The sequence below is a fragment of the Durio zibethinus genome, chromosome 1 (genome assembly GCF_047325235.1).
Source record: "Durio zibethinus cultivar Kanyao isolate XHJ-2024 chromosome 1, ASM4732523v1, whole genome shotgun sequence".
In the NCBI taxonomy this organism is placed as follows: domain Eukaryota; kingdom Viridiplantae; phylum Streptophyta; class Magnoliopsida; order Malvales; family Malvaceae; genus Durio; species Durio zibethinus.
Window position 1 is genome coordinate 37,163,834 of NC_143162.1, and position 21,363 is coordinate 37,185,196.

The 21,363-nt window shown below is 36.3% G+C and overlaps 4 protein-coding genes and 2 pseudogenes across 13 annotated transcripts; 3 read left to right on the forward strand and 3 right to left on the reverse strand.

The window, feature by feature from the left end:
• Nucleotides 1-358: 358 nt before the first annotated feature.
• Nucleotides 359-3,630, forward strand: LOC111312768 (uncharacterized). Its single transcript, XM_022913357.2, has 7 exons — nt 359-662; nt 1,631-1,772; nt 2,288-2,435; nt 2,523-2,598; nt 2,672-2,783; nt 2,920-3,011; nt 3,130-3,630. Exons 1-7 carry the CDS (start codon nt 630-632, stop codon nt 3,172-3,174), a joined length of 648 nt encoding a protein of 215 aa, XP_022769092.2. The 5' UTR covers nt 359-629; the 3' UTR covers nt 3,175-3,630.
• Nucleotides 3,631-3,744: 114 nt separating this feature from the next.
• On the forward strand, nt 3,745-6,397 carry LOC111312767 (dehydration-responsive element-binding protein 2D pseudogene; annotated as a pseudogene). Its single transcript, XR_016346706.1, has one exon. The product of XR_016346706.1 is annotated as a dehydration-responsive element-binding protein 2D pseudogene (transcript).
• A 138-nt stretch (nt 6,398-6,535) lies between these two features.
• On the reverse strand, nt 6,536-8,706 carry LOC111310855 (purple acid phosphatase 2-like). Of its 7 annotated transcripts, XM_089768839.1 has the most exons (7): nt 8,563-8,703; nt 8,306-8,416; nt 7,968-8,217; nt 7,724-7,848; nt 7,469-7,525; nt 6,895-7,016; nt 6,536-6,785 (listed from the first exon to the last, which is right to left on the reverse strand). In XM_089768839.1, exons 3-6 carry the CDS (start codon nt 8,030-8,032, stop codon nt 6,961-6,963), a joined length of 303 nt encoding a protein of 100 aa, XP_089624965.1. In that variant the 5' UTR covers nt 8,033-8,217; nt 8,306-8,416; nt 8,563-8,703; the 3' UTR covers nt 6,536-6,785; nt 6,895-6,960. The 7 variants fall into 7 exon arrangements, with proteins under 7 accessions (XP_089624965.1, XP_089624960.1, XP_089624963.1 ...); XM_089768834.1 differs by lacking the exon at nt 7,724-7,848 and having other exon boundaries at nt 8,563-8,706; XM_089768837.1 differs by lacking the exons at nt 7,724-7,848; nt 7,968-8,217 and having other exon boundaries at nt 8,563-8,706.
• On the reverse strand, nt 8,627-13,704 carry LOC111312765 (purple acid phosphatase-like). 2 transcript variants are annotated; one of them, XM_089768814.1, is made up of 9 exons: nt 12,617-13,704; nt 11,969-12,169; nt 11,721-11,832; nt 11,364-11,593; nt 11,085-11,223; nt 10,441-10,661; nt 10,115-10,236; nt 9,813-10,027; nt 8,627-8,763 (listed from the first exon to the last, which is right to left on the reverse strand). In XM_089768814.1, the coding sequence occupies exons 1-8, from the start codon at nt 12,803-12,805 to the stop codon at nt 9,829-9,831; spliced, it is 1,413 nt and encodes a 470-aa protein (XP_089624940.1). In that variant the 5' UTR covers nt 12,806-13,704; the 3' UTR covers nt 8,627-8,763; nt 9,813-9,828. The 2 variants fall into 2 exon arrangements, with proteins under 2 accessions (XP_089624940.1, XP_022769085.2); XM_022913350.2 differs by lacking the exon at nt 8,627-8,763 and having other exon boundaries at nt 9,615-10,027.
• A 138-nt stretch (nt 13,705-13,842) lies between these two features.
• Nucleotides 13,843-15,280, forward strand: LOC111310856 (protein NRT1/ PTR FAMILY 8.2-like; annotated as a pseudogene). The gene is made up of 2 exons (XR_016346704.1): nt 13,843-14,508; nt 14,626-15,280. The product of XR_016346704.1 is annotated as a protein NRT1/ PTR FAMILY 8.2-like (transcript).
• Nucleotides 15,281-16,628: 1,348 nt separating this feature from the next.
• Nucleotides 16,629-19,662, reverse strand: LOC111312766 (protein WALLS ARE THIN 1-like). The gene is made up of 6 exons (XM_022913355.2): nt 19,356-19,662; nt 19,195-19,257; nt 18,939-19,055; nt 18,418-18,823; nt 17,367-17,518; nt 16,629-17,143 (listed from the first exon to the last, which is right to left on the reverse strand). Exons 1-6 carry the CDS (start codon nt 19,577-19,579, stop codon nt 16,951-16,953), a joined length of 1,155 nt encoding a protein of 384 aa, XP_022769090.1. The 5' UTR covers nt 19,580-19,662; the 3' UTR covers nt 16,629-16,950.
• Nucleotides 19,663-21,363: the final 1,701 nt, after the last annotated feature.

Below are 21,363 nucleotides of genomic sequence, written 5' to 3' on the forward strand. Positions count from 1 at the left end.
TTTAATATATTGAATATTATTGATTTAAAACAAATGATTGAAGAACATTAAATATTAGGTAAACTAGGATGAAAGAATTTTGAGGTAAATTATATTACAATTATAACCAATTAAAGATAAGAATTATTAAATTTAAAATTTAATTTAATTAAATTCATTTAATTACTTTTAAAAAATAAAATATATCAAATATGAATTTAAATTTTTTTCATTTATAATTTTTTTATAAAGAAAAAACAAAAGGCATAAAAATATTGTGTAAAATCTATCCTTATTAAGTGAAAATTCTTACATAATTTATAAATATGATTAAATAATTTAATAATTGTAATAAAAATAATTGCAAGTCAAATGTTGCCCTTAGCCATTGAAACACAGGAATTCTGAAAAAATGCATATGTACTCAGAAATAGCAATTCGATCCGATCGCACTTTAAAACGTATCCTATAATAATATAAATAAAAACACAAAGACAGAGAGAGAGAGTTACAGACTGCGAAGATCGCCTTCTTCCTACGGACTGAGATATCCGCGAAAACGCCAACGCCCATCCACCCTATTTATTTATTTATATTTATTTTTTAAACACCAAAACCCTAAAGCTTCAATTCTCATAATCTGCCCAATCATGGACGTTGATCCTCGTCAGTACGAACACATTGTAAGTTTTAAACCTTTTCCCCCATTTCTTTTCAGTTGTGAAATTGAAATTTTGAATTATTTTTGAAAATCGTAATATAGTTTTATGCTTTTAATTTGTTTGGTTAATTGCATTGTTGCTGAAATTTTATTTTTTCTCGAATAATCCAAAGCCTGATATCTTTTTTTAATTGAACTTAAGAAATTAGGGTATTGTGCAATTATGCAGATTAATAAGTTTGCTATAGTTTACTGGGTTCTTAGGGATTTATTATAATCATGGATTTTGTTACTTATTGCGGCTATAAAGTTTCGTTAGGGTTTGAATTTTAACTCTGATTCCGAATTAAGCGTGGGTTCTATTATATACATGCATGCTTGGTTTTGCAATAGAACCACTATGCAAGGCTCTTTGTATTATACTGTTATGGTTGACAGATAAATCATGGAAGCAAGTAAAACCATGATTCTAGTGGGGTCGACTCTTCGATTGGGAGTTTGCTGCACTTCCACAAGTTCAAATCTTGAATATTCGTTCGGAAAGTTAGTTTGTGTCTTAGTGTAGTTCTTGGTAGCAGGTTATTTTGGGGTTGTTTAATCTAGTGTGAATCTAAGTCTTAACGTTGTTTCGTGATTTTTGGTGCTATATGGAATTTGGCAAGTTACTATTGTTTCAGCTGCTTCTTGTAGCAATAATTAGTAGCGTTGGTGTAATGTGATACTGTCATGTCCTAGCCAATAGTGTATGGTGTCACAACTTAAAATAGCATTCCTCATCTTCGGTCCTTTTTTGATGAATTTTGTAATTTGCTTTATAAGATTGGTTCAATCTATCTTGTAGTCCACATTCTTATGGACTCCTTTTTTCATCTTCGTTTTTGACAATGGAGCTCCAGAATGGCAATATAGATTAATCTATGTTATAGTTCTGTCCCTTCAGTAGCCTTATCTTCTTACATCGGGGCTTCCATCTCCATGTTGTTTTTACAGGAAGTCAATGATAATGACATCCACAACATTGTTATGTCATATCTTGTGCACAATTGCTTTAAAGAAACCGTGGAATCTTTTATTGCTTGTACTGGGATGAAGCAGCCTTCTGATTATCTTGAGGACATGGAAAAAAGAAAAAGTAGGTGAAGTTTTTCTCACTTGATAAATTTTATGCATGAGATATAGATAACCTAGGATTACTATGCTGATGCATATTTGTTCCACCAATGCATTTGCGATTGTCAAAGATGCAAGGTTTTCTAATGGTTGGGTCTATCTTGGAATTCTTTACTGAGAGTTTCAAAGGTGAACTAGTGTGCATGTGGGTATGTGTCAAGAAAAATTAAAGGGATTTGGAGTATTTGACATCCAAGCTGAAATATGGCTAATAGATGGTTTACTTAGCTTACTCAATTTCTGCAAAAACTGAGAACTTGCTTGTGCATGCTTGACTGCTAAGCTGTATTAGCTACTACAATTTTTTTTGAAATATTGCAACGGAACCACAAAAGAAACAAGTGTCAATCTTGCCAGCCAAGTCGATTTCTTAGCAGTGATCTTACTACCATGAATTATATCTTCTCTGTATTAGTTTGCTGTCACCTCTCTTTTATAGTCTGAAAATGCTGACAATTTTGTTGGGATTTTGTGCAGGAATTTTTCAATTTGCTTTAGAGGGTAATGCACTTAAGGCCATTGAATTGACTGAACAGCTGGCAACTAACTTATTAGAGAAAAATAAGGACCTGCATTTTGATCTTCTAAGCCTTCATTTTGTCGAGCTCGTATGCTCTAGAAAATGGTGAGAAGAAAACAGGAAATCTCTTGAATTATGAATGACATGTATTCTATACATGTATTTTTTTAAAAAAATTCACTTCTGTTGCAGCACAGAAGCTCTGGAATTTGCACGGATGAAGTTGTCCCCTTTTGGGAAGGAGCAAAAATATGTTGAAAAGCTTGAAGTATGTAAACTTAGCAAATTTTCATGCATCTAATCTATGTGTCGGATAGTGAAAGACATTGCTGTTACTGCAGGATTTTATGGCTTTGCTTGCATATGAGGAACCAGAGAAATCTCCAATGTTTCATCTAATTAGCTTGGAGCACCGGCATCTTGTTGCAGAGAGTTTAAATCGAGCAATTCTTGGTTTGTTTAATTCTTATATCTACTTCTTGCGCCAGATTACCTTTTAGAATATTGTATAGATTCTTTCTTCCTATGGTTAACTGCTATTTATTGTCACTCAATTTGATTATTCTTTCTTTTACTAATTACATGTCAGCTCATGCAAACCATCCTAGCTATACGGCAATGGAAAGGCTGATACAACAAACAACGTTAGTTAGACAATGCTTAAACCAAGAGCATGCTAAGGTAATAAATAGAGGTATTTTATTGTATGAATGTGTAGTCATTAACTGCTACCTTTGGTTGGAGTCAAATTCTGTCTTGAATACTTAGACCGAACATTACATTAAACTTGGTTTTGTAGGATGGGCCTCCCCCATTTTCTTTGAAGGACTTTCTGAAAAGCTGAAGAGGAAAATTTGAAAGAATTTCTGTGAGGGACAGTTAAGGCTGCTTAAAATGTTGTTGCGAATATGGTTTTGTTACGCATTTGCTGTAAGGTTTCATCGTGGTTGACAATATAGTGATTGCCTGCGACTCTGTAAAGGCTGTGACGCTGGTCCTTTGGGTGCGTCTAAATGTTCATGCACTTTTTGAAGTTTTCCTGATTGCCTCTTTCCGTGAATGGCCTTTCAAAGCAGTGAATTTTGCAATGGGGGAAATGGGGTTAGCTGCCCCCAATGAAATCCAAAAACTCTTCTTAGTTAAATTATGTAACTAGTAGTACCACTTGATTAAGATAAATTTTAAACTTTTTTTTTTTACTTGAATTCAATTTGTATCTTACTGTTAATATTACATGGTTACGAAATATTTTTTGAAATTTTACTTTTTGATAATAAAAATAAATTATATTGAGTTGTAATGTTTTCTTGCCTAACTCCTAACTAGTAAATTTCTTTGAAATTAAAAACAAATGAAACTTGCCATTAAGACAAGGGTTGACCATTTTTTTGGAGGGGTTAATGTAACTGTTCAAAATTCTGAAACTTATCATTGTTGGTTAGGGAGTCATCTAGGCGGGGCCAAGTTTGCCATCGTTTAAGTTGGAAGCCACTTCTTTAAAATCGAGGGCCGCCCATTATTGGACTTGGAAATAAGCTTTGCTGGATTCTTGTTGTTGGATTTCCATTTGAAATGTAAGTCTGCATCGTCATGGGCTGCTTTTCCATATACAATAATATTAGCCCAAGAATTCAACTCTTTCTTTTCTTTTTTTCTTTTTTTGAAAATGATCCGTAAAACAAGATAATAGGTTTGCCGGCACAGCAATTCTAGCTTTACCTGGGAAATAATACTAAAAAATTTTTCCCATCTCCCCTATTTTTCTTTACTTTTTGAAGCGTTAGTCATAAGTTTAAAACCACATAGTTGTTAGTTGGTAGAGGTGATTCATTAATTCGTACACAAGCAAATCGAGACAGTATTTTGATACGAGTGAAATGTGAATTTGAGACAAGCTGCCCTGGAAATCTTTTGACAAGACACAATAAAGGAGTTGGGGCGATTAGATAGAATAGAGTATAACGGAGACAACCGAGTTGGAACCCTGAGTCCATATCATATTTTGACTCGGAAAGATTCAGTGTACGAAGGGATCTTTTTGGCAAAGTAATAGCAGCATGGGCCCTATTGATGCATGAATTTAAGGCCATTCTTGAACCTGGTTTCATAGGTTTGTTTTTTGGTTGGATGGTTTCAAAGTTCACACTGACTTCCAAGGCGTCCACCACCTCAATGTACTTGGGAGCCCCCACGTGTCAAAACTCCCTTTCTAATTTGTCATTTGTCATGTGTTAACCCTTCCCATGTTCTTATCTCCAACCGATCGCCCGAACATGCCGTTTCCGATTATTAAATTGACCGTCATCCATTATTTTCTTCTTTTTCTCCCCCTAGAATTTACAAAATCTAGCTGCATTTTCCTTTTTTTTTTTCCCTTCCCTGTTTGCCACTTGAGCTTGTGTGCAGACAAGAGTCTAGGCCAAGTGTGTCCATGAGAAATGACAGTGAGCTTCGCTGTCAACACGAGCAAACAGGGTCTTCATGCCAACCATCATCCCAAACCCATCTTAAGACACGTTTCAGGCAAGCTTAATTACCCCCATTTGAGCTCTTATCTCCTTTTGCTGCCATATAAATACCATTACACCTTTTCATGCAATGTGCTTATCAATCACTTTCCTCATTTTTTTTACTTCCCCTGTTTCTCTGTTGGAACAATGTCAACATCAGTCACGGGTGGCTTTGGAGAGAGAAAACAAGTCAAGAAACCTGCACAAGCAAGCTCGAGAAAAGGGTGCATGAGAGGAAAGGGAGGTCCAGAGAATGCTCTCTGCACTTACAAAGGTGTCAGGCAGAGAACTTGGGGCAAATGGGTGGCTGAAATTCGTGAACCCAACCGTGGTGCTCGTCTTTGGCTTGGAACTTTTGACACTTCTCATGAAGCTGCAATGGCTTATGATGCTGCTGCCAGTAAACTCTACGGCTCCGATGCCAAGCTCAACTTGCCAGAATTATGTGTCAACGCCCCCGAGTATCCACCTTCTTCAGACAATACTCAGATTGCTCCAATGGGGAACCAACCCCAAAACTTGAACAATTCATCAGGTACGAGTTCATCAAATAGCCCAATTATTATCAGGGCCAATGATGTAACTCCATTGTTCAATAATGATTCAGTCATGTCTTTCCCCAACGAGAACATTGATTCTCAAGGGAAGCTGGCGGAGAAAAATGCAAAATTTGGGCAAAATGAAGATGGAATTGATGGGTTCTGGGAAAATATGAGTGTGAACTTGCCTGTTTTAGACGACTCCATTTGGGCAGAAGCTGCTATGTCATTAGATTTTCCAGTGATGGATGATCCAGGCAGTTTTGCTGGCAACCTTGTGGATGCAACTGGCTGGGACGCCTTGCAATCCCCATGGTGCATGTAAAGCTAAGCTAGCTATTAGCTTACATGGAAAAAGGTGAAAGTCTCACATTGTCTTCTGTTTATAAATGTGTAAATAGAATTATGCAGTGTCCTACAGCCTACACTCCACAGTAATAGCCACGAAAATCACATGGGTTTTTCTGGGTCCTGGCTTTAAGTTTTCTTATTTATATTTCTCTAAATATCAGTCACATGCTGTTCTAGCCAGCTTCTATGTCGAAGTGTATAACCTTTGTACAAAATCAAACATGAGTAACACATGTTTTCGTCCGAGAATAATCCTTTAAGTCTACGGACGTGGATCTTACATTTTCCACCAATAATAATAGTATGTATTTCTATCTCATTGCCTGGTTTCTGTCGGAAAGACTAAAATTAATCAATTCAAAGTTTGTATGATCAGCATCGTTCACATTTGCAGATGTTCAACTATTTACTACGTTTCAATCCATGTTTAGTTAGAAACGTTTGGATTGAGGACTTACGGATAATCTTCTTGCTGTCTTTCTCTTGTCAGCATGCGCAGTTATTTTGCCTAAATTTGTTCCGTTTGTTTTTTCTGGTACATACAGTGAACAAGACATTTGTTCCGTTTTTCTTTTTCCAACAAAAGACAAAACTTCTGTTCACAAAATTGTTTTTGCTGAGAACTTCTGTTCACACACAAATTTTAAAATTCAAAATGTTTTCCTCCATGACAGACCTGGGATATGTTCCAATTAACTATTACACTATATTTTAAGAAAATACTACTATTAAATTCTGCTAATTAGAGTAAGCTAAAGTGTGTTCAAATCCAGCACGCATCTAGAATAACCATAAAACGGCCAAATTAAAAAAAAGTTTGGCTAGTGTTTCTGAATTAGTTTAGATAAATGACAGATTAATATGAAGCTAAAAAAGATTTTCCCAGGGGATTCCAATATCTGTTGTGAAACCATAAAGAATCAGCTTCGATGGCATATCCATCTTGATTTCGATGCCAACTCAAGTAGGCATGTGTCCTGTTCTTGATATCGAATATACCATGACCAAAACTGGCCTCCCGATAGGCTGAGAAGCTTGGCTGTGGTTCCACCATGCTGTTTAATCAAGAGAGAGAATGAGCAGTTGATATTATATTAGGATATAATCAAGAATATAGAAAATTCAGAGTTTAAGGAGCAATATACTGATAGTAATAAGCATTACCCTGTAGCTGGTCCATCTTGATTTCCTCCATCTCCAATGGGTATGTAGACTGGTGCAGACTGGTCATTAACAGAAGTACACATTCCATTCACAACATTGTATGCAATGTTGGATATACGTTTCTGCAATGCGAAATATTGGGGGTTATTAAATATAGTAAACTTTGCTTTGCAGCTGTGGCTTTTTTGACAAGCAAATCGAAGCATTAAGGTACTATTTGTACAAGCAATGGGACAAAAAGCACCTTTGGTTCAAATGCAAAGAAAGAAATCAGAGCATATGTCATTGGAAGAGTGACTAACATATGGGTTCCCTTTGAAGGTCAAGGGGAGGAAATTTTTTGGCTGGCAATTCAGACTTAATAAAAAATTCTTAAAAAATAAAAAAAAAATCTTTAAAATGATGGGACTCATGGATCGCTCATAGGCATGAACATGACCAAAAAATACATCTACTTTGTACTGGACCAACCATAGTTCATACACCACTCTCATGGGTTCTCCTTCCCTGTAATGATGCAAATTACTATTATAAATTGGGCAATGCATAAGAACAATCAGCTATGGGGTCTCACTTCTATCCACTTTATGTAGCTCATCTCTTAGCCGTTTGTATCGAGGAATGGATTTTCCTGTTAAAAACAAAATTGAAAATCAACAGAATAAGATGATATCTCTCCATTCTGAACACATTTACATTGGCTATATAACACACAAGCTACTGCCTCCTGGTGACTGATTCAACTTATCTAGTTCACTAAATTTGTTCGGTAGCTTGACATTTAATCCATGTATCATATTTTTGAGATGTTTAATCCATGTATCCTTACCATATGCTGAATAAGAAGACAAAACAATGATATAAGCGCAAGCTCTCTTGATTGAATACCACAATGGAGATGTACTATGTGATGATGCATATGGTACATGATATGGTGAAATTCTGTCTGTGTGCCTATGCAACAATATCGAGGAGCAGATTACAATAAAAATGTTAAAAAATTGGTTACAGATAACGTTTTTGGGTTTTTTTTTTTTCTTATTTTGAAGTGAAATAAGAGTTAAACCACATACAAGTTCAGAAGCAAAATCAAGTTCATGGTTCCCTGCAGTCCAAATCCAAGGCTGATAAACAGCATTCCTCTCTATAAATCTTCCCAATGTATCCCACCGAGCATTATCATGGAAAGGATAGTCATTTGAGTATGAGAGATCCCCCAAATACAAGACTGTTTGCCCCTTCTTTGGATTTGATTCATAATGAGTGAGTGTAACATTTGAATCATGTGTTTGACCAAGATCCCCCGTTCAAAGTGCTCAAGGACTTAGATCAAATAAAACCATGCAAAACTTTATGTATAATCAAACAAATCAGAGGGGACAAAGAAGTTGATGAGATGAAATGAATGTACCTATCAAACCAAAAGTGTAAGGAACATCAGGGCCAGCTCTCGGAGGAGTCATAAACCAGATTGTCCGGTCGTATTTCCTATTCTAATCTCATACATGTATATGGTGTTATACTGCGAATGTGAAAGAAGCTCTAGTTACTGAACTTCATCCATATTCCAAGCAAAAAGACCCAGATATTTCTCTCAAACTTGGCCTATAATGATATTAAATCAACTAAATTAAGCAAGATTAAGAACAGAAAAGAGAAAAAGAATACCCCCAACTTCTTGATGGTTCAGTGATGAATGTAACCTCAGTTGTAATTGAAGAAGTTATATCTGACAAAAATTCCCTCAGCACGATTCTTATGCTTGCTATTTTCAGACCAGTAGAGAACTGTGTTGGAGCCAGGCTCATCAGGAGTTATCCAGGAGATGATCATTCCTCTACCATCAGTATCGCCTTGTGTTATATGGACCTATCAGAAACCAGATATGTAAAGTTTAAACAACCCATTAAAATGTTAGAAATAGAAAAAACAACACTTGAATTCCAGTAACACATTTAGCAGGAGTCGCAATAATTGAAAGAACAGTATGGAATTAGAAAGAAGAAACGAGCATGCCTGTTGAGGTGCATTATAACCAGGAGGAACTCGGAAAACAAAGGTACTAGTTATTCCTCCATTGCAGAACTCAGATTGACTCAATATCAAACATTGAAGACAAATAACAGAAGGGTCAAAGACTTTGAGCAGGGCCATCTGACTAGAACATATATCTGGGGTATCTTGTGCCTTCAACATAATTCTTATACCTTTGAGACATCAGTGGTTGCAAATGGTAAGTATAGTTTCTTGATTCTTTTTACTGGTGTCCAGTTTTTTGAATGCCCTTTCTAGGAAATGGATATGTATCATACGAAATTCAGTAGATAAGACGTTATAAACTGAGAGGAAATTATGCCACTGAACTATTTACCTTGAAAAAGTTGGTCTATAGGACCTAATGGGCTAATGGCCACCACATGAAATGATTTTATATTTCAGACGTGTTTGTTTTTTTTTTATTTTATCTTAATATTAAAACATGATAAGCAGAAGTAACCAATAAATAAACAACTAATAGACTGTCCATTTAAACTCCGGCTGTGCTGACAATAATTAATTATATGACTCAATGTTTCAACCATGTAGCTTTTTTCTTGTCCACTTACTTTTTCCTTTCATCCTTCTTTTTTTTTTTTTCAAATTAACAACGTTAAACTTCATTTTCTACCTACATCAAATTTGTTACTGTTATGAATTATTATGATCATGAAAGAGAGAGATAAAAAAAATGAAAGCAATATGTATCCATACACTGTACTGTTCACTATTTCAACCAGAACAAACCATCAAGCAACAACCATGAAGAGATTCACAAATAATACAGATTTTGACAGTTAATTGCCTCTGCCTGTAAAAGTAGCAATTAAAGCTGATTAAAGCATGACAAGGTAAATCTTGAATAGTTTCATCATCCATGCCTGTCAAAGTAGCGAATCACATTCCTGCTACAGCTGATTCTTCTGAAACGGTCCAATATCTGTTGTGCAACAACAGGGAATCAGCTTCCACAGCATAACCGTCTTGATTTCGATGCCAACTAAAGTGAGCATGAGTCCTGTTCTTTATATCTAATATTCCATGGCCAAAACTGGCTTCGCGGTAAGCTGAGTAGCTTGGCTGTGGCTCTGTCATCCTGTTCATTTAAATCAACAGTGTTAGGATGATAATCACAAAGAAAATTTTGATTCAAGGGGACAAATCATGAAACCAGTTTGCATACTCTGTCACTAATCCTTCCAGATTTCCTCCATCTCCAATGGTTATGTACACTGGAGCAGATGGATCCCTTATGGGAGTGCACAATCCGTTCACAACATTATATGCAATATTTGATATACGTTCCTAAAATGTAAAAGTAATTGAGTGTTATAAATGTTCAAATCAAAGATATGTGAAGGTCAAATTATGGGTGGAGCTAGCCTGGAAAGACAGTAAGCCACCACAGAAAGTACAATGCGTTTAAAGGCAAAAGAACCTCTATACAACTGCAATAACTTGCTAAGTTATCTTACAAGTAACATTATTGAATGGAGGATGTGAGCTTACAGATCTTTCATAGGCATGAACATGTCCAGCAAATACAACATCAACCATGTACTCCACGAACCATGGCTCATACATTACTCTCATCGACTCCCCTTCCATATAATGATGCACGTAACTGCTGTAAAAAGGACAATGCATAAGAACAATGAGCCATGGTGTCTCTGTCCTGTTCACTTTTGGAAACTCCTTTTCAAGCCATTTGTACTGAGGTGTATATTTCCCTGCAATAAACATTTTTAGCAGATCATTGAGATATTTCCATACAAACAGTTCAACAAACCTTACGTTAAACATGTTAAGGCTGCGCTTACTATAACTTCTTGGTTATGTTAATAGGAATCGGGGACAGATAACAATAGAACTAATGTTTTCTTATGAAGTTTAATTCTCTAATGAAATAACAAATTTTTGTGACTACAGTTTACTAAAATGAAAGTGAAGTATCAGAGTAATAGAATGCCATTTGTTCATCATATAACTATGTCGGTCTATAAATTTTTACTAGCAGCATTAACGATTGGGATTCACCACAAAATGTGCCCCAAACAGACATTGTTGCAACTAGATCTTAATCCATGTCAATAGTTATAAATTATTGGGACCGTTTGACAAAAGACAAACAAGTTAAATTGTAAAATTAGTACCATAAGCTGAGTAAGAAGACATGACTATGATATATGCTGAAGCTCTCTTGATGGAGTACCAGAAAGGAGACGTACTCCCTGATGCTTTATAGGGTACATGATAACGGTGTACATAGGGCTTGAAAGGTATAACTTCTCCCTGAAACAAAACCATGGTTCCGATATAAGTTAAGGCAAGCATTGATTGAAAGGTCAAGGAAAAAAAAAACTTTAACTAATTCGTTTAATGAGCATTAAGTCATAAGAAAATGAGAAAGGAGAATGCAGTAAGTTGCCTACTATATCAGGAAGAAAATCTATTTCGTGATTCCCTGCTGTCCATATCCAAGGTTGATATGCAGCATTTCGCTCTATAAACCTTCCCCATGTATCCCATCTAGAGTTGTCATGAAATGGATAGGCATCTGCATAGGAGAGATCTCCTACAAACAATAGTGTCTGTCCTTTTGCTGGGTTTAATTCATAATGGGTGAGTGTCCTATTTGAATCATGAGTTTGCCCAAGATCACCTGCTTAAATGCTTCAACAGTGTAAGACCAGGATAGCATCCCGCATGATAACATTTGCAATGTAAAAATCACTTCAACAAGTAACTTTTTGGCTTAAATCCTTCTACAACAAAGTCATGGATAATACCTATGAGGCCAAAAGTGGATGCTACATCAGGGCCAACTTCAGGGGGAGTTATAAACCAGAATTGTCTTGATGTGTTCCCAATCCCGACCTCATAGTAATACTTGGTATCAGACTGCAAGGGTAATGAAATTAGGTTGAGAAGTAGAATCTTTTCATGTCATAGATTTTAAAGTAATCTTTATAATGAAAAGAAAGACAGTAAAACAAGCAAGCCAGCACCCTCTAAACAAACCACAAGCAGTACAAACCTCCAAATCCCTGATGGTGCAATGGTGAATGTAACCCGAAGTGTAATTGAAGTACTTGTAAGTAAGAACAATGCCTTCTGCACTGCTTTTGAGTTCACTGTTTTCCGCCCGGTAAAGGACTAAACTTGAACCAGGTTCATCTTGAGTAATCCAAGAGATGGTCACACCCTTTCCCAAATGGTCCCCTTGTGTTATATGGACCTTCCATTATATCATTCAATAAAAGATCGGAGACTAGCATTAATCCACCACAGGCAATTAAATGAAATAGCAATTTAATTCGGTGCACTATCAGCATAACTGAGAAAAATGATTGTATATCAATTGGAAGAAAAGGAAAACAAGCACCTTTTCTCATGATTGTCAGCATGCATCATCTGTTCATAATTGACTAACCACCTACTTTAGCATAATACAATGATTTAACAAAACCAACAACCATAAACCCCAGACCTGATAGCTGCTACCACACCATACCATACCATACCAGCTCTATCAATTTTTCAATAACTTTAGCTTCCCAATTTTGAAACAGAAACAACATAAAGCCATCGAATCAATGCTATGCGATGCTAAATCTTTGAAAAAAAAATTAATTCTCTTCCCAGGTAAACAGATCAAAGTAGGAAATTAAAAAAAAAAAAAAACCTGTTGCGGAGCATTGTAACCTGGAGGCACTTGGAACACATCACTGTCCAGTGGCATATCATTAGACAATTGATCATTCCTTACAAAACTGCTGGTTCTTCCACCATTACAAACCTCAGCTCTACTAAGAATAAAGCTCACCGCAAAAACTAAGGCAAATCTGAAACAATCCCACCTCACAACAAACATCTCTAATTCTAATCCAGCGTTTCCCTAGAAATCCCAAAAACACTCAATGCGGAAACTAGAATTATCTCCCACCTTTATATACAGTAGAAGAAAATTCCGAGGGGAATATTCACAGCTAGATACGCATCTAAGAGTACTTCTCATTCATTTTCCAGGCCTCACCTTTCAGATATCAAAGTCCTACACTCCTACCCGAGTACGAATCAATGAAAGACTGACTGCATATTTGCCGTAGATCCCTGAAATAAGAAACCCATAGATTTTTTTTTTATAAATCATAGTCAGACTGGTAGTTGATGCTGTTTTTGGATAGTACTAAGGTATGTGTTGGTCAAGACGATTGGACAGAACGTAGTTTGGTTGTTACTTTGGTACTCAGAAAAAAAAAAAGAAAACCTGGGTTCAACTGCTGCCTTGTAAAGATAAACTGTCAGCGATCAGAAAGATGGATGCCACTTGTCCCGGCAACTAAATTTTTATTTAAGGACAATTGGAATATCCATTCCTTAGGTGCGAATATAAATAAATCATTGGAAGAAATTAAGGAAATCGAAAATCCTTTTTTTTTTGGATAGGTTTATGAAATTTACTTAGCTCATCAACCAAATTAAGTGCCCTTTGAGTAAAACGAAATAACTTTATTAACGATAAAAGGGATTGTCAATGGAAGAAAAAAAAAGGAATATGTTCACGCATCTTTATAAAATAGAGTAACATTAATAGAAACAGAAATTTTAATGGGGTAGTTCACCCCACTGCAATGATAACTTCTCTTTTATGACAAAGAGAAGCAGAAGTTTTTACAGTCAGCTGGTTTTTTTCTTTGTCCATGCCGGAAGAGAAAAAACAAGGGAAAAAATCCAACAAAGTTTTCTTGAAACTGTCAGTAAGCAAGCAACGAAACTCAATCATGTATCCTTGTAGGCTAATATACAGCAAGTTTCATTTCGTAATTCTAGGCTCTAGCAGCATAAACGGAGTACAGAGGCCCAAACTAGAGGTGGCCACGGCCCATAGAAAAGTCAAGCGGGATCGAGCTTAGTTGCCTTGGATATTCGTTAGGATATTCGTTAGGCTAGACAACGCCGTCAAGATCACCATTGTAGGCTTATCGTGGATCTGCTCCGTATTGGACAAAGTAATCTAAAACCTATGAATCTTTTTTCCCAGGGAATGTTTTAGTTGACGATATCAGCCTCCGTAGACGGCCTATGTCCGCTTCCATGCACGACCAAACCATGCATAAAAGCAACCAACAATCAATCAGCTTTTCTCTTATGTGCACTAGCTCTTATAGCCCTTGGAACTGCCGGTATCAAGCCAAAAGTTTCATCCTTTAGAGCACAAGCCCATAACAAATATTCATTCTTTTAACTGTTTCTTCTTTGTCAAACATGGGCGCCCTCTTGGGTATCACAATTTTGGTTTATATACTAAGAGAATAAAGGATGGGGTTGGGGTTTCGGAGTTCCTACTGTGGCTATGGTTTGCTCTATTATCATCCTATCTACTGGAATACCTTATTACCGTTACCAAAAGCCCATGGGAATTCGTTTTACAAGGTTTCTTCAGGTTATTGCGGCTTCTGTCAGGAACCATTTTAAAGGGGCTTAATTAAGACGTGAAATTGTCCTGTACGAGTTCAATGCACTGGAGTCTGATATTTCTGGTGCTCGGACACTCGCTTAAACCAAACACTATAGGTAATTAATAGTAGTAGTTAACGTTTACGATATCCAGTTGTAAATCAAAAGTCACCCTGGGTTATTCAAATTACTTGAAATTTCTACCTAAATCTTTAGTCAATTGGCATTCAACAGGTTCTTGGATAAGGCAGCTGTGATGATGGATCCTGAAGCTAACATTAAAAACCGTTGGAGACTGTGCACAATATCTCAAGTAGAAAAATTCAAGTCCTTCATTGGAATCCTCCCTGTATGGGCATACACAATAGCCCTTTCCATCTCATTTTCCTAACTTTCAACCTTCTTTGTCAGCCAAGTCACCATCATGGACCGAAAACTTTGTCCCAACTTCACGATTCCTGCAGGTTCAGTCTCTGTCTTCACCGCATCAACGTCCTCACACTCGTCCCTATAATGGGTGTTGGGCTATTCATATCCATCTTTGCCGTGGCCTCAGCTGCATTAGTTGAAAAGAAACAACGTGACAATCCAAATCCATCGTCTATGAGTGTGTTTTGACTACTTCCACAGTTTTTCTTAATAGTAGGTGCAGAGGATTTTACTTATGTAGGAGAATTGGAATTCATATACGACGAAGCGACTGACGTAAAAACAAGTAGTGCAATGTGATATGTTTATAGAATGTTGAATTTTTAGTTTCATTAATCAATTTCAGACAATCTCATATGTAAAAAATAATGAACTCAAATTTCATTTCAATTATACTAGTTCATAAATCTTTTGGAGGTCAAACTGCATAATTGTACAAGTATGTGATGAAAATATAGAGGAATACCTAATGAAACCATGGGCCATGCAGGCATCTCCTTAATTCAAGCAACCTTTATTTTCGCTTTATATTCATGTAATTACACACTCAAGCTTCTGCAAACTTCCAATTGAAATGAAACACACCCAAAAGTTCAGAAATTATCCGCAATTTGCAGTTAGGACAATTCCATTGAGACAAAAACCTTGTTTGGACGAAAAAGACTAATTAATTAAAGACAACAAAGATGAGAAAAACTTAAAGAGAAACAAAATGATGTATAATATTCCATTCACATCATTAAAGGCTAAAGCATCTGATTAATATAAAATAAAAATGCTTTTTGCAAAAGGTTACGAATGTGATAATTGGAAACCCTAATGATGCCAATCTCTTTAATAATAAGCATTGATGTTGGGGTCTGTTCAGCTACCTTAATTTAACTAGGATTTTTAATGTTACCTCAGTCGTCTAGCACAGTATGAATACAGGAATTGGACCAAACACACTTCTATGACATTTATAAAAAGACTTATATCCTATGAAATGTCAATATATAATGTTATATATACACTGTAGGAAATGTAATGACATTTAATTAAAAAATTAATTTAAAATATTTTTTTAAGATTAAGCATATTTACTTTATAAGATTTTAAAATTTTTTTAGAAATGTTATTTATGATTTATTGGCAGTTTATAATATTTATATAGTAACAATGCATTAAATATAAATTTTTTATAACACCAGTCTGTTTAAGATTTCTTTTATATCACTTGAGAACAAATAATGGTTACTAGTTAAACCATACAAAAGGAAAGTTTTTGCAAATTAATAAGGGCTTTTAAGAAATAAAGTATACCAAAAACTAGCCAATCGAGGCCTAAAGTACTGCTGTTTCAACCTAATGGCTTTTTTTTTTTTTTGAAGGCTTTTGTTGGTCAGGTGATCACTTGCTCCTATCTTCTATAGACGCTATACGTTTGTCACTTCTCTTTGCATGTCATTTCCTTCACTCCCTTCCAAACAATATATAAATTTAGTTACCTTCCAAATAATGCAGGGTCTGGTGATATCCTGTCGGGGTGTCTATTTTAATTATGAGCTTGATGTTTTTTGCAAACAACTTGCTATATATTTCATAATGAAATGAAATATTTAAGAGGAAACAAAAAGGGAGGAAGATTGGGAAATCTTAAAATGTTATTCATGGTGATTGAAAATTGTTCAATTAGTATCATAGTTAGGATGGCATATAAAAAAACAGCATGTCTCTTGCCATCTTCATTCCAAAAAGAAACATTAGTATTCATAAGCATTGTTGCAAAGGTGGTCCAGTCATACCATACATCATAATGATTTTGAGCATTAACTTCATAATTGCATATCTTTTATCTTATAAATCAAACCATAAAATTAACATATAAAAAGCATATGAGATTTTCAGGCCCAATAAGCTACACAGGTGTGACGGTGATCATCATCATGTTCATCATCATCCCTTCAAAAAACGCTTCACTTTTAACCCTCTCTACTACTTAGAGAAAGCCATTGACTAATAAAAGGATAAGAAAAAAAAATCATACACACACAATGACACAAACTTTCTGATATAGGGCAGTGCCTCTCATTTGTTTCTCCTTTTTTTTTCTCCAGCCTGCACTGTGGTTAAGAGTTAGGGTTTTTCTACTTAAACATTTTCCGTTGAGGGAGGGAGTAGTGGCTGGCTGAGGGATGTCTTGATATGGCTTGAAGTTCTGCTGTTGCTGTGCTCTGGAGTCGACTGAATTGCAGCCTTTTCTTGGGCTGCAAACTTTCTCTCTTCGCTTTTTCCCCAAAGCACTAGGTACAGTCCTATTATGATCAACACTGCCCCAATGATCCTGTACATTTTACAAAAATTAAAAAAGAATAAATTGCGTTAGATTCATGTGCATTTAAAAATAAAAAGGTGGTGTCAATGCCTAGTTGAAGACAGATATTTTGATCCTACGGTTGGGGATGAACATGTTGGAGCTCAACTTTAGTCGATGGATAATTGATGAGGTTTCAACTAAGGGATGCAGAGATAATGTTGAGAAAGAGAGAAGAAAAGGACCCACTTACCCTCCCAAATAGAACTCTTCCCCTAAAGCAATGGAAGCCATAATAGCGACAACAAGAGTCTGAACAGGTTGATAAACAGCAACGAAGACAGGGCCACCTCTGTCAATGCACCATATCTGTACCGCGAATGCAATCCCTGATGCCACCACTCCCTGCATTTTCCACACAAATTTTTGGTCTCATTTCATTTTCAATAACCAACACGTACACCACTCCAAGTTATTGCATAAACCACTTTTCTAATGTGCTACAGCTTGAAAACTACAATTAGAAATAGAATAAAGGGTTATATCCCATGAACTTGGACTGAAATATGGCCCTAGCAGCAACTATTATCAAAGGTTGAAAAAGTACGAATTTAGGCTTTTATTTTCTGATGTTAGCTGGACTTGACGGACTTCTGACATTTCCAAGGGAGTACACGGGCTCCCCTTTGGGTCTTGATAAGGCATTTACACGAAGTAGCACACCAACTTTTAGGACATTTTAGAAAGACTTGCCAAAACCCTTAAAACATTGCTTTTGACAAGGAAGCACTTGCAAAGAGATGCAGAAGGATTCACCTTATTGCTTATGGTTCAGCGAATCCCATTTCACATTATAAAAAGAGGAAAAAAAAAAAAAAGCAAATTTGTGCGTGCCAAGAATTTCAAGAAAGAATAAAACCACCCCATGTGCCAAAATAACTTTTCTCTAACCGATTATCCATCTAAAATATTTCTGTCATGTTCCATGAATTAATAGGAAGAAACTTTGCTTCACCTCTTTCCCAACCCATTCGTACCTCTAGGCCAAATTCCAGGTAGCTAATGGTGTTTCATTACTATCCTATGTGAAGGATAAATTTTAATTGTTCAAACAATTATTTGCTAGCCACTCAAGTTTGATGGTTGATTAAGAAAAAAAAAAAAAGGCTGGCTGCTGATTATATTTATTTTACCTGACCGATCGAAAGTTGTGACTCAGTTTAAAGGATACTTTCCCATTAAAAAAAGAAGAAAATTCTATGAATGGTTTGACACTTTGACTAAAGGACTGATGAAATACTGACCGCGTAGAGAATAGTGAAGAGCTCCCCACCAGAGTGGAAAATCCATGCTTGAAGGTCTCTCTCAAAAAATGCAGCAATGATCAGGAACTGAATAAGACCAAAGAAACATGTATAGGAGGTCACAGAGAGTCTGGCTGGGTACTTCTTCAGGACTGGAGCCTGCAACACCAGCCAACCGGACCAGGACAAGCAATGGCCAATAAGATAGAGACAACCAAGGGTCCAGTTCTTTCCCTTTGCATCTCCCAACGAAACAAACATTGGTGTGGGTCTATTCAGAGGTGGAGCTGGGCTGTATATGGTTGGACCTTTGTATAGAGTTATAACTGATGCTCCAGCCACACACAAGACTGTTCCTATAACCTTCGATATACCATCTTTTCGATTTAGTCGCACTTTCTCTATCCTGAAAACAAGAACATAGAAATGAAAACATTCAGACACATGATTTCATGTCATGTCCCTTGTATGTTTATACTTGTAACTTAATGTATATAATAACAGAGGAATTGTCGGCTTACCGTAGTATGGCTGCCATGAAAAAGGTAATGGCTGGGACAGAGTTTTGGATTGCTGATGCAAAGGTTGGTGATGTGTTATCTAAGCCCAACAAGTAGAAACCTTGATTAGCCGTGATTCTGTTACGTAAAAAGAGAAATACGACCAGTTAGTTTTTGCTTTTATTACACTGAACATGGTCCTCTCCATTACTATGATGAATTGGCTTGTACTTTTTTTTCTTTATGTTTTAGAGTTTTAGTGCATGATCATGCGTACCCAACTAGAGCGAGGAGGAAGAACTGTAAAAGAAAATTTAGAGAAATGGCTGGTCTCTCCTTCCTGGACAAAGAAGAAATATTTGGAAAAAACAAGTTAGGGTTTAGTACATCAAAGGGTTTAAACTAGAAGAGTAAAGAGGTTATGCTTGTATGATTTACTTTTCAAGAAAATATGCAAAGGGTAATAGCAGAAGCAAAGCAATGATATTCCTATAAACTGGGAACACAAGTTTGCTAATGCCCATGTTAAGGGCAGCTCTGGAAACCACATGGAACCCTGCATAACCAAACTGCAAGGCCAACATGGCCATATGCAGCTGGAGCCTTTCAGGAACCGAACACCACATCCTACTAGCAGAGGTTGAACCACCAGCATCAGCCATTGAAGCAAAGTCTTGAGATTAAAAATAAATAAAAAAGTGAATTTCACAAAGAGATTAAGGAAAGTTGAGGATGGGGAGATTGGGAGTGAAGTGGTGGGTATAAATATACTTGAAGGGAGGGATTATAAAAAGGAGATTTTAATGTGGATGGTATGGCCCACAGGGGCCCTAAAAAGACGTTATATCAACTGTTAATAGCCCTTGAAATGTTTTTGGTTGTCTCCCACATTCTTCCCTATTCCACCCTCCGCTTAGCTGACAAGACAACCCCAATCGCACTACTGCTATAACAAGAATAGAAAGTGAGAGAAAATTGAAAAGAAAATAAAAGAGATGATTATTTACTACACAATCATCTAACAGGTTCTGTTTTGGCTCCATGCCATTAATGATGATAATCGTAGGTGATAAGATGTAGTGAGCCGCCACTGATAGATAGCACGCACGAGTGGGAATGTGGGTACCCAATGCGTTCTCATGCCCCATGAAAGCCTTCGACCCACCATCCCCCTACCTCACACTTACTACTATGCTTTACATCTCTTGTATTTTTCTATCTTCTTCATTATTTTAATACATAGTAAAAGATTTCCATACTTTATTACTCTATATATCACCAGTATATACTATATCCTGTATAGAAGAGACTGAACCCATATTCTTTTTCTTGGTTTCTGACATTTTCAATATAATTCCTCCTCGTCATTTATAAAGGAAAAGATACCACAATTTCCTCTTATATCTCTACCATTCATTAAATTAACAAATTATTATCGGGAAGATTCCACCTGATTATCCATTGGAACATCCCTGATTTGCCAACAAGATTGTCAATGTAAATTAATTGTTGAACCAAGCTGCAAACGGCGTCTTTGTCTTATGACTAAAAGCATACAATCAAGATCAATTCAATATTGTTTTTTTCTTTTGTTCTTCGAAGAGGAAAAAAGAGATCATGCAACTATCAAAGCAATCTAATTTCATAATTTTAAAGCCAAATAATTAACAGATCAACACGATTATCAACAGTTTAAGATCATTAGCTCAAAGGCTTCCTTTAAACGAGATCAAGGTCCAGTCGGTGCTTGCAAAAGAGAAGGAAAAATGGACTAGTAGATTCTTTTTTGTAGAGCAAGGACCATGCTGGTATTTAAAAAGTAGATGCCAACAGGAGGAATCCATCTTTTAACAATTTGTAACTTTTGTTTCTCTCTCTCTCTCTCTTTTCTTTTTCTTATCTTTACGAAGAATGATAAAAAGATGTTTTCATGTACCAATTTTCCTTAATCAATTGAATTAAAGGGTCTTTATCTTTTGTTATTAAAGATGTTGATCATCCTGATCGCAGGAACCTAATGAAGTGTTTCCACTAAGGTTCCCACTCCCAAAGTTTGCTCAATCGTGGGCTGTGTTCTGATCTCAAACTCCCTTGCTTTAAGAGACATGCTGTCCCCTCTCAATTGAGACCACCATCATTCTAAAATTCAAAAAAAGAGGCTTGCCCTGGAAAAAAAAAAAAGAATATGTTAACCTTTTTCATCTTTAAAAAATGTTTGCATCTGACGGCAAAATGCTTTAGCCTTTGCTAATATTTTTATCAAGGATTGGTGAGTCTAGGAAGTGTCAGAAGAAGGATTGAAAGAAAGAAAGAAAGAAAGAAAGAAAACTGGGTTTGGCCCGTCCGTCCTGCATGAACCGGTCGGACACCGTCCTGACCAAATCCAGTTGTGATCTTAATTGCAATTGCACAGGCTCGTTCTCTCTTTTGGTTCAGATAAGTACAT

Bases quoted from the DNA above. Each gene is read 5' to 3' on its own strand.
- LOC111312768 (XM_022913357.2), top strand. From the start codon at position 630: ATGGACGTTGATCCTCGTCAGTACGAACACATT. The intron at 1,773-2,287 runs GTAGGTGAAGTT...GATTTTGTGCAG, and splicing joins GGACATGGAAAAAAGAAAAA to GAATTTTTCAATTTGCTTTA. The intron at 3,012-3,129 runs GTAATAAATAGA...TTGGTTTTGTAG, and splicing joins TAAACCAAGAGCATGCTAAG to GATGGGCCTCCCCCATTTTC.
- LOC111310855 (XM_089768838.1), bottom strand. From the start codon at position 7,492: ATGAGCTACATAAAGTGGATAGAA. The intron at 7,017-7,468 runs GTGAGACCCCAT...TTCGCATTGCAG, and splicing joins GCTACATAAAGTGGATAGAA to AAACGTATATCCAACATTGC. The intron at 6,786-6,894 runs GTAATGCTTATT...TTGATTAAACAG, and splicing joins CAAGATGGACCAGCTACAGG to CATGGTGGAACCACAGCCAA.
- LOC111312765 (XM_089768814.1), bottom strand. From the start codon at position 12,805: ATGTTTGTTGTGAGGTGGGATTGTTTCAGATTTGCCTTAGTTTTTGCG. The intron at 11,224-11,363 runs GTAGGCAACTTA...GTTTTGTTTCAG, and splicing joins TAGATTTTCTTCCTGATATA to GGAGAAGTTATACCTTTCAA. The intron at 10,237-10,440 runs GTAAGCTCACAT...TTTACATTTTAG, and splicing joins TTCATGCCTATGAAAGATCT to GAACGTATATCAAATATTGC.
- LOC111312766 (XM_022913355.2), bottom strand. From the start codon at position 19,579: ATGGCTGATGCTGGTGGTTCAACCTCTGCTAGTAGGATGTGGTGTTCG. The intron at 19,258-19,355 runs GTAAATCATACA...TTCTTTGTCCAG, and splicing joins TTTGCATATTTTCTTGAAAA to GAAGGAGAGACCAGCCATTT. The intron at 19,056-19,194 runs GTACGCATGATC...TTTACGTAACAG, and splicing joins TTCCTCCTCGCTCTAGTTGG to AATCACGGCTAATCAAGGTT.